This window comes from Aplysia californica, unplaced genomic scaffold, assembly GCF_000002075.1.
Source record: "Aplysia californica isolate F4 #8 unplaced genomic scaffold, AplCal3.0 scaffold00051, whole genome shotgun sequence".
Classification (NCBI taxonomy): domain Eukaryota; kingdom Metazoa; phylum Mollusca; class Gastropoda; order Aplysiida; family Aplysiidae; genus Aplysia; species Aplysia californica.
This window is the reverse complement of record NW_004797321.1, coordinates 1710772-1721079: the sequence shown is the minus strand read 5'-3', so window position 1 is coordinate 1721079 and position 10308 is coordinate 1710772. Positions and strand designations below refer to the sequence as shown.

Below are 10308 nucleotides of genomic sequence, written 5' to 3'. Positions count from 1 at the left end.
TTGGCCTAAAATTAACGCAGTGTTAACTTGGATAGTCATTTGAAAGAAAAAAAACTTCATGAAAATTCTGTGACGTGTTTAGTTTCGGTAACTGACTGGACACTAGACAGAAGAAATACCTGATAATATATTTGTCCTGTCAGTTAACATTCGAATGGCCCTGCAGGGTCCATGACACAACACAGCCCAGCTTCTGATACTATAGCTTGTTTGAAGTTGAATTTACTTCAAGTTTAGCTAGAGCTGTATATCCTACATGCAATTAGTTACTAGGCCTACATAATATTTTCCCCCTGCACACTTTGCAATCGTGCAAAGCAGATCTAGAATAGGGAAGACAGGCCATAGTTTGTCTATAGTCTCTACCACCAGTCTACCACTACCACTTGTCAAGATGACAATCGGTGGTGGTATATCCCGTTCTATACCGCCAACTTTATGATGAGCATCCCAAGATAGGCGGCATAACGAGGTTTGACTGTAGGTCTACACGAAGGGCCTATGTATGCCTAATCTGTTATTGTCAATGTCCTGGAATATGCACCTAGAATTTTCCTTGTAAATCTTGTCTTATCAAATCAAATCTTACCTTTTCTTGTTTTATAATAAATTACATTAACTTCACAGCATGGGTTGTTGGTGGGTGCTCTGGTGTGGTTTGCCTCTTCTTTCCTATATCTCAAACATCTATGATGCTATCGGCTTTATTTCTCCTTCTTTTTGTGTTTGTTACTCTTTTTTTAAAAATGTGTTACTTGTCTAGATCTAATCTATTTTCGGCACTTATATGACCTTATTGTGTTGCAATTGCAAGTGCCGTAAAACTTACGAAAACTAAACTAACTTCACTGTACCCCTAAATTATGGCCTTAAACCGGTCACAATATTTTTTTAATTGTCACCATAAATACCTTTTAACATAGACTTGTCTTTCTAGATTACATACTGTCATGGCCGCTGCTCTTCACTTTCTTTGAAAAACTTTTAAGAAGTGTGCCAACATTACTAACAAATGAAGGGAATGTGGGCTATGTTTTGGCAGGTGCACATTTGAGATATTATAGGTTGCCTTAATAATACTATTGTACTGCCAATTTAAACTTGTTATGACTATGAGAGTCATTAATTTGCTTTGGTTAGTCCGAAAATGTTTTTTTTTAGCCCAGGTTAGCACTGCATGAACATCCTATTATACTTTACATTAGTTAAAGCATGAGGACTTTGGTATGGCATGGTAGATCTAGATGTCATTTGTTTTACAGCATCACAGACACAGTAATGGCCGTCAAGGCTAAGGCGACAGCGAGAACCTTTTATATCATAAAATACTGGCGCATCAATGCTGGCTTTTTTTTTTTCCCTTTCTGGGTACTTTACAGAATAGAACATTAAAGAAAGTTAAGCACTCTAGTCTGTTGTCTATGCGCTTTCTTGCAAACAGGAAGTATGTCAGAATATAGATCTAGGTAGGCTATACTTTGACCCACAAACGTCAACCTTTGACCCTGCATTGAGCAATGAGCATCAAATCTGGGGTCAGGGAAAGTCCGGAAGTACATCAGAACAGAAAATAGTTGCCTGTTGCCTGCTGCAATACCCCACCCAAAGTGTCTATAAAAGTCCACCTGATCATGACTGTCGATTCAGATTGTTTATTTTATTCAGGGTTGACACATTAGTAAGTATTTCGTTTTTTGTTGGTTATGGGAGGACTTCCGTAACGAGAGACCACTATCAGATAGCAGAATTGAAGGCTAGGGGTAGGGGTAGATTGTAGATCGGTGATCTTGTGTCTTGTCAAGACAGTTCCGTTCGTTAAAGTCCACGATCCATCATTTGTTTACAGTCCAGAGAAGAAATCCAGAAGTCTTGAAGACCAAATACTAAATTCTTTCTATTTGAATTAGGCTACACAAAGAGCAGGGATGCAACCTAACTGCAAAACATCATATTAGGATAAAATTCAGGGGGGCATGCCCCCCTCAACCCCCCCACCTCCATATTTTTATGGCCACCTCTAGCAGCCTCTATTCGGGATGAGAATAGCACAGGCGAGTCTTTTGGCTATTCTCACCCGGTGTCCGTTCACTGTTATAGCCTAGATCTAGGCCAACCAATTTGGCGTTCACCCTAAACCACAGAATTCTACACTGTGATAACTGAAAAATTGTAGAATTCTGTGCTGTGAACAAATGTTCCATTCTATTGTTAGCCTACTAAAATTAAAAAGCGTACAATTTTGTCTGTGGGCAGTGGAGAGAGAGAGAGAGGAGTAGCGCGAGAACTTCCGGGCAAAACAAAATGGCGACCCGCGTAGTTCGGCTCGATTCGAAAAGTTAAATTTAAATAGCCGTAGCATCTTTGTAGACGACCAAATTAATTTACTTTTGTGTTTTAACATCTTTTTTTTTACTTTGTTTTGGTCAATTTGATCGTCCACACCGATAGACAGTATTCAAAAAGATACAGAGAGAGAGAAGAGGGGAGGAGTAGATCTTGCAAGAACTTCCGGGCAAAACAAAATGGCGACCCCCCTAGTTCGGCTCGATTCGAAAAGTGAAATAGCCATAGCATCTTTGTAGACGATCAAATTAGCTTACTTTTGTGCTATAACGTAATCTTTTCTTTGCCTTTATCCATTTGATCATCCACATCGATAAAAAGTATTCCGAAATTAGGAAAAACAGGTCTTGTTTCACACCGGGTGAGAATAGCCTACGGTGGCAAGTGTCACCCGGGGTGAGAGGTCGATCGTATTTCTATTCTCACCTCCGGTTATTTACTTTTTTTTCATTATTGAAATTAACATTTTCTTTTTCTTTTTAGACAAACACAAGCGCGCGCGCACACACACACACACACACTGTAATAAAATGCAAGTTTATCTATGCATAATTACCCCCCCTCCCCCCCCCCCTTCCTTTTAGACTGACATTTTCTTCATGTTTTGTCTGTAGCCATATATATATATATATATATATATATATATATATATTAGCAGATTAAGGCTTTCTTTTGCGGTTGCTTAAATTAATCATTAGTTAAAATAAAGACAATGCATTTTGCACTAAAAGAACATACTTTTAGTCTCAACCAAAAATCCCAAACTGTGTCGATATTTTTTTTTAAATAAAAAAATTGTTAAAAATCCGATTTAAATTTTAAAAATCTTGATTTAAATTTAAAAAATCGATTTTAAAAATTTTTATTTTAAAAATCTAAAAAATCACCAACCCTGACGCTACATATTTGCCTCTATGGTTTAGTTGTTTGGCATTCCACCATTACATGCAGGAAGCCCGAGTCCAGTTCTTGAGTGGGGTATCTCACTTTACAGTGATAGCGATGAGTATATTTTTATGAGAGTAAACCTCACACACACACACACACACACAAATGTTTCTAGAAAATCAGTTCAACCACTGGTGTGGTGTAATGCACACCTATGGACAGTAATCATAGTGAATGAAAACGAGATACATGATCAGTTGTAACACTCCGGACAAATGAAGACTGAGGAAGACAAATTAAAATCATGTCTTACTACTACCCTTTTGGCCCTATTGAGGAAGGGGATTATATTATAATTATAATTTATATTAGTTTCATCCAAATATAGTCCTAGCAATTACAGGCGATATTCCCCTGTCTCGCTGTTATTGCTGGCCAGACTATCAAAATTCCTGTAGTGGTGGTGGTTGTTTGGACAACTCTGATGCAGGCTCAAAGTCAAATGTGAAGTTAAACAATGCTAGTGTAGGTCACTTTGTTCATGAAAGAATTTTTCTGGGGTATGTGTACCATACAAATGCTGTTAAATTGTATATATATAAATATATATATATATATATATACACATATTACTAGAGGAATGTTATTATATTAAAGCTGTTTTATGTTTTCTTTATTGCAGATGAATTTACTGTGATACAACGTTGTAGTTTCAAGCAGGATTCCAAAATTTGTGCAAAAACCTTTCCTAGAGAGTAGAGATGGCTGGTAGGTCTTGACAAATGTCATATTTTCAATGTTGTGGGAGATCACTGCACCTAGCGAAATTCCCAACTGTTTAACTGTATTTTTTCTCTCGTGACTTGACTTGAATTGGCGATTTTTAAACTTGTGGTCGCCTGGCACAATAATGCCACTGTGATTGGTGAAAATCGTCCCTTACGGTCACCTGGCGTAGTAAAGTTCTGCATGAGACTCGAGAAGTCCGAAGCTGTCACTCTTCTGACTGGGTGACCAGATGGGGTATTTTGTACTGCTGGCTGTGTGACTGCAAAGTGTTAAACACATTCAAAAATACAAATACTTCACGAAATTTTAAATGGGGTGCTACTGTATCGGAACACATGACAGTGGGTGACTCAAACTGCAAATTCAAAATGTTCATGGAAAACAAGGTGGGCAAATTACAAAGTAAAGATGGGAAAAAAACCTGGTGTGCATTGTCTTCAAGAATTTAAGATTCGACACTTTGACATATAATTTGTTTCTCTGTTTCATCATCATCATCATCGTCATCGTCATTATCATCGTCATCATCCATCATCATCGTCATCGTCATCATCATCATCATCATCATCATCATCATTTCTCACCCTGTACCAGAGTATAAAAGCCACCGACAAGAGCTCTCTATGTACTTTTGCACTGGGCTGTTGTCTCCTCCTCTATCCAGCTGTATCCCGTCTCCTTTGGTCGGAGTCTAAGTCCCTCCTCGAAGTACTTATAGGCCATCCTGTCTTTCTCTTTCCTTGTCGATTCCATCTTGAGGCTTGATTTGTATTGTTATAGTTTATTTGCGGTTTTCTCAAGATGTGCCCAATCCACTTCCATTTTCTCTTTCTTGCTTATCATTCTTTAATTTGGTCGTAAACAATCAAAAAGTTCTAGTCTTTGTATAAGTATATGGTGAATGGATTAAAGTTTCACTCCGTCACAAGATTCACGTTATATTATGTGAAAAAAAAATTCAAGATTTTTGTCTCAGTTGTCAGCGGACAAACAATCAGTCGTTTGTCAAAGACTAGAGGGATACAACATCCCAGCAGAGAGACCGAGATGCTGAACAGAAATTCTCACCACTCAAGAATCGAACTCCGTTCTCCTGCGTGCGAAAGTGAAGCATCTAACCATTATGCCACATATGCTGGTTTAGCTTGTTTAGCAAAATATTCACTTATGTTTTTGTTTATCAGAGGTTCCTGGAAGCTGTAGAGGCTGCTTCACAGAAGAAACTACTATTAATATAATGTTTTTGAGTGTTCTATGGTCTGCTGGGGGGATAAAAAGTTGTACAGCGCATATACCATACTATAGAGCATTGCTATCCACTCTATTAATACAATTATTATTTTTGTTATTGTTAGATCTATATTGTTATTATTATTGTATTTAATAATAATTTTTTAAAATATTATTATTTGGTTGGGGGGTGCTCTGGTGTAGTTTGCTCCTTCTTTCCCATCAAACAACTATCGTCTTTATTTCTCCTCCTTTGTCATATTTCATACTCTCTTGTTACTTCTCTAATCTTCAGCACTTATATGACCTAATTGTGTTGCAAGTGCCGTAAAACTCTTCCTAAAACTTATTATTTTTTAAATTTCAAAACTAAAAAAAGTTAAAATCATTTATGTAACAAAGCAGTCGCTCTGTATTTGTCCCACAGACCCGTCGAGCCAAGCGCCACCACCCTCCTACGATGAGCTGTTCAACAAGCCTGGGGATGGCAGCGCCCCGTCCGCGCCCCCACCCCCGCCCGGCCAGTACCCCGGCCAGTACCCCGCCCCCGCCGTGAGCCAGACACCCTACCCAGGGTACCCGGCGGCCCAGACCCAGCCTTACGGCCAGCCCGCGTCTCAGAGCTACGGCACGGCCCCGCTTCAGCCCCCCTACCCCCAGGGTACAACGGCCGGGGCCACCTACCTTCCCGCGCAGCCCCACCCGGCTTATGGGCCCACGGGACCCGTGGCTGTACCCACTCAGCCGTACCGGGACCTGTATGCCCCCAGCGGTCAGCCTGGACAGTACACGTATAACACGGTCAGTATAGTAATAGATAGCTTTTGTATAGCGCAAATCCCCGCATAGCGCAAATCCCCGCTCAACAGCAAGCTCTATGCGCTTCACAATCTTTTCTGGTATTCCGGTGTCATGACACAGACAGTGGGATCAGACGCTCGTCAAATTCTGGAAATGCTTAAATACTTGAATGTAGAACTGGGGTCTTATGAAGATGGGGTGCTCCATGCTTCCTCGCCCTTCTTCATAAAGGTCCATTTCAATGAGGGCAGGCTGATTGTCTCCATCATCAGCTGGTTGTTGTAGCGTCTGATGGGGTCACGCAGCCTGCTCCTCCTACCTTCACTAGGCTGCCGTAAATTTCTGGGAATTTAATAAAGTATTTGATAAACCCCTAAAGCCTGTTTATATTTCGCGACCGCAGTGCTTTCTTGTCGTATCTCCATTTATTTTTGTACTTTGAAAATGGGACTTCTTCTTAGGCTCACTCTTTGTTACGAACTGTTTTCACTGTTATTAAAAATGGAAGCACGACAAGAAAGCATTGAGGTTGCGATTTGTTCTGCTTTTGGTGAAGAAATATCAATCTTACTTGAATAGAAGTTAAGGCATCTGTGTTTGAAAAAGGTGAGGGGGGGGGGGGGGTGTCACCTGGTGTCAGAGGTAAAATTAGCAAGGAATTGGCTGCCAAAATTTGAAGACTTACAAAGCTGAAGAGTTCTTGAAAACTACAAATTGACATTTAAGTTTTTCAATAAAATACACATATATAGAATTTTTAAAATGAGTTTGCAATATCTTCCAATGCAGCCGCACCCAATCGGAAAAACAAATTTGATAAAAAGTGCCCAAAAGGGTCAGAAAAATGTTGCTTTCTTTGATTTCGCTATTTATGACGAGTGCCTGATTTCTCTTATGAAGTTGTATATATAAACACAGTGTTTTGATGATATGCTTATGAGGTGTCAGTGTATCAAACGGTTGTATTAGACATAATGAGTGGTTTGCAGGCGCTCTTTTTTTGTTTTTTTTTCCTTTCGTATCCATCCTCTATTGCCCTTACCTCTCCTCCCTCTTTTCTTTGTTACTCTCTAGTAGCACCTCTAATCGTCAGCGCTTATTTGTCCTATTTCTGTTGAAAGTGCAATTAAACTCTTACTAAAACTAAAACTGTTACACAGAAAGCAAGAAAAAACCGCTCTATTATTGTTTAAGAATGATAACCTATTAACATTATCTTCAAACCAACACTGTGCTACCCAGCCCTGAGATGGACAATAACCAAAAGCCACCAAAGCAAAATCAACAGTTGTCAAATGACTACAAACATGACAAAAAGAAAGAAGGTGAAAAGTGAGAGTATCACAGAACAAATTGACTCGACTTTCCTGGCTACAATACACAGAGATTAAAATATTACAATGAATTGAATGGTGTGGGCTTGCATCTGTCAAGACTGCCACCAGACAGTTAACACCGAGAGCGTACAACCAGAGATCACACGGAAACAGAAGAAGAAGGAGCAGGCCCAGGAAAAGTTGGATGGAATGGGTCAGAGAAACATAAGACAAAAACACAACATGACCATTTGCAACAGGCGATACTACAAACAAGAGAAAGACGTTTGCTTCTCTATGTGGCGTCGGTGGCCCAGTGGTTAGGCTACACGACTCGTAATCGTGAGGTTGCGATTCGAGGGTTGGAGCAGCGGGCCCGACGTTGTGTCCTTGAGAAAGGCACTTTCCACGAATTTTTCCCTCTTCACCCAGGTGGAAATGGGTACACCCAGTTATAGACAGTGAAGGATCTTGTCAGTTTGTTAGTGTTTGAGCGCTTAACCAGCTGCTTGCACTCTTATGCTTCCCGGGAAGCTGAGAATGTTTCTGAGTGTTCTATGGTCTGCTGGGGTAATAATATAGTATAAAGCGCATAGAGCTTGCTTTCAAGTGGGGACATGTGCTATACAAATGCTATTTATTATTTATTATTATTATTTTCCTCTCGATACTGTTAGGTACAGAAGTGTCATTAGGCCATTCCCAAAGGGGGGACATTAACCTGTTTTTAGGCACAGTAGAATTGTTAATGGGCTGATTCATCAATGTCATGCTCATAACTGTGCCTGAACTGCAACAGGGAACAGCTGCTTCTTCTTTCCTAATCCTTACTATCGTCATTTTATCCTCTACTTCTTTTGTATGTTTGTCACACTCTTGTGACCCGCTATTTCCGGGATGCCTTGATAGTTGAAGCAAACTTTGTGCTGTTGAAGGAAGAGAGGTGAGCAGAGTAAGTCTGATTCCCTGTAAGGATTTCTCTGTTGACATCCACCCTTTGGTGCTCATATGACCTTTTGCAGCTGCGAGCACTGTAAAGCCTGTATTTAAAAAAAAAAAAAAAAGAGGTCAGGGAGAGTAAAGTAACTTATTTTTTATTCTGCTCAAAGTTCACAAAAGTTCCTTCTCTTGTTCACAGGTAACGGCAACGACTACGAACAACGCCGGCTACAACACCACTCCTCTCGTAAGTTTTCCATTTTTCTCACAGGAAGAAAATGTTTTATTTGCTGCATATAGTCGCCTTTTACACAAACTCACTTGTAGTGGGTGGGGGTTTACTTTAACTCCAAAATCAGCCCATTGTTTTTAGATCACAACTAGGTATAATACCAGGGGATTTTCTTAAATGTGGGGGAGGAGCTCAATATGTGTGAAATCAGCAGTACTAGTCGGTTGTCAAATATAGTGTCTTTCTTTCAAGTAAGAACTGTCGGCTGTTGCATTGGTTGTTACATTGAGATTTTATATTATGTGAGAAAATCCTACGAGCCTTTCTTTCTCTCTGTTGGGGCATATACTGGCTGTTTGGCGTGTGTAAAGTGTTTTTTGTGTGTGGGAGGGAGGGGGGGGGTATACTTTTGGACTTGCTTCCTCTTTTTTATTCTTTTCAAATCACCTGCGTTATAAATGAGAAAATACAAGAATCTAAATTGATAAGACGTGCTCATGGTATTTATGGTGTAGCGATCAGGCTTTTCACTGTGATGCTCAACAGAAATGAATTGGAATCCCGTATAGAGATGTATTTTTATTATTTGTTATCTTAGTCTCTATGCTGGGCCCAGATTGGGCTTGGCAAGCAGGGTGGGGGCAGTCTGGCTTCCTCAGTGAGCCAAATTGTGTTAATTATGGTATAAAACATATGTGTCATGGCGCAGTGGAATCAGGCGTTCGTCAATTTCTGGGCGTATGGCGTTATTGGTATCATCTTAAAGGTTGTTTATTTGCCTTGCTTTCAATGAAAATATTATCCATTTGTCTAGAATAGAAGTCGAGATATTTGCGATTGAAGAACACGGCTGTTCAGTTCTACTATCCTTGTGGAGCACTTAGTTTGACCCGTCCGCTGACCTCCCGGGGTCATAAATCCCACCTGACAGTCGGGCCACGCATCGCTTCCTGGGCGATAGCGCTGCTAGCCGGTTTCGGTTGGAAAGTCTGTAATTTTCACTTGATTTAGACCCCTGTAAATGTCCCCTCTTATCTATCACTATGGGTGTGTGAGGTATCAAATGAAAGCTCAGGTTCTCCCCAATAACACGCACCCTTTAGTTTGGTTCTAGTTGTAATCGTGTACACACACTGCCTCTGTACTTAACCCTACCTTGTGGTGCATGTATTTCTCGGATTCCTCCAAAATCAGGATTTTTTTTCCATTCATGAACATCAGATTGTAACCAGTTTTTTATGTGCTGTATTAAGAGTCAGTAAGGGGGTTATTTGTGAAAAAATTGTTTTGATTGGTTGAAAAACTTTAGCAGGACGGCGAGTTTTGTTACTTCACCCCGTAATATTTTCCCGGCCGCCGCGCTGCTCGTACGGTATTCACCCGAGGTCCCGCTTTCACTTTCGCGGATTCTGTGTCGACACGTGTTACGAGAGTTTGCTACCAGAGTGAAAATGGAACGCACGCGGGAAGTACACCTTGAGTGTTTTGTAGAACGTGCGAGGACAAAAGTCAAAAGGTTGAGAAGGCAAACTAGAGCAATATTTTTGTGTCGATTTTAAGAATGACGTACTCGATTCTCGTTCTCTATCATGTGAACGTGGACTGGGATAGTGCAGACACACATCCTGTACACTGTGCAACAAATGTGTAGATCTGCAGCGCATTTAAACCTTAAAGATTTGAGAAGCAACCCTAGCTTCTGCACAAAACAGTATTGAAGAAAGTTCACACATCTGGACACCTTTCGGTCAAAATAAAACAGTAGATGCT

At 40.3% G+C, this 10308-nt stretch overlaps 1 protein-coding gene across 2 annotated transcripts in view; it reads left to right on the top strand.

Moving 5' to 3' along the window:
- The first annotated feature begins 960 nt into the window (after positions 1–960).
- The window catches only part of LOC101852081 (calcium-binding protein P), an 18276-nt gene continuing 8928 nt past the window's right edge, over positions 961–10308 (top strand). The window contains exons 1-4 of one of the 2 annotated variants that reach the window (XM_005092714.2): positions 961–1678; positions 3914–3999; positions 5678–6051; positions 8506–8553. In XM_005092714.2, coding sequence (XP_005092771.1) covers positions 3993–3999; positions 5678–6051; positions 8506–8553 — 429 coding nt within the window. In that variant the 5' untranslated portion in view covers positions 961–1678; positions 3914–3992. The remainder of the gene's footprint in view (positions 1679–3913; positions 4000–5677; positions 6052–8505; positions 8554–10308) is intronic. The other variant, XM_005092715.3, reaches the window with a different exon arrangement.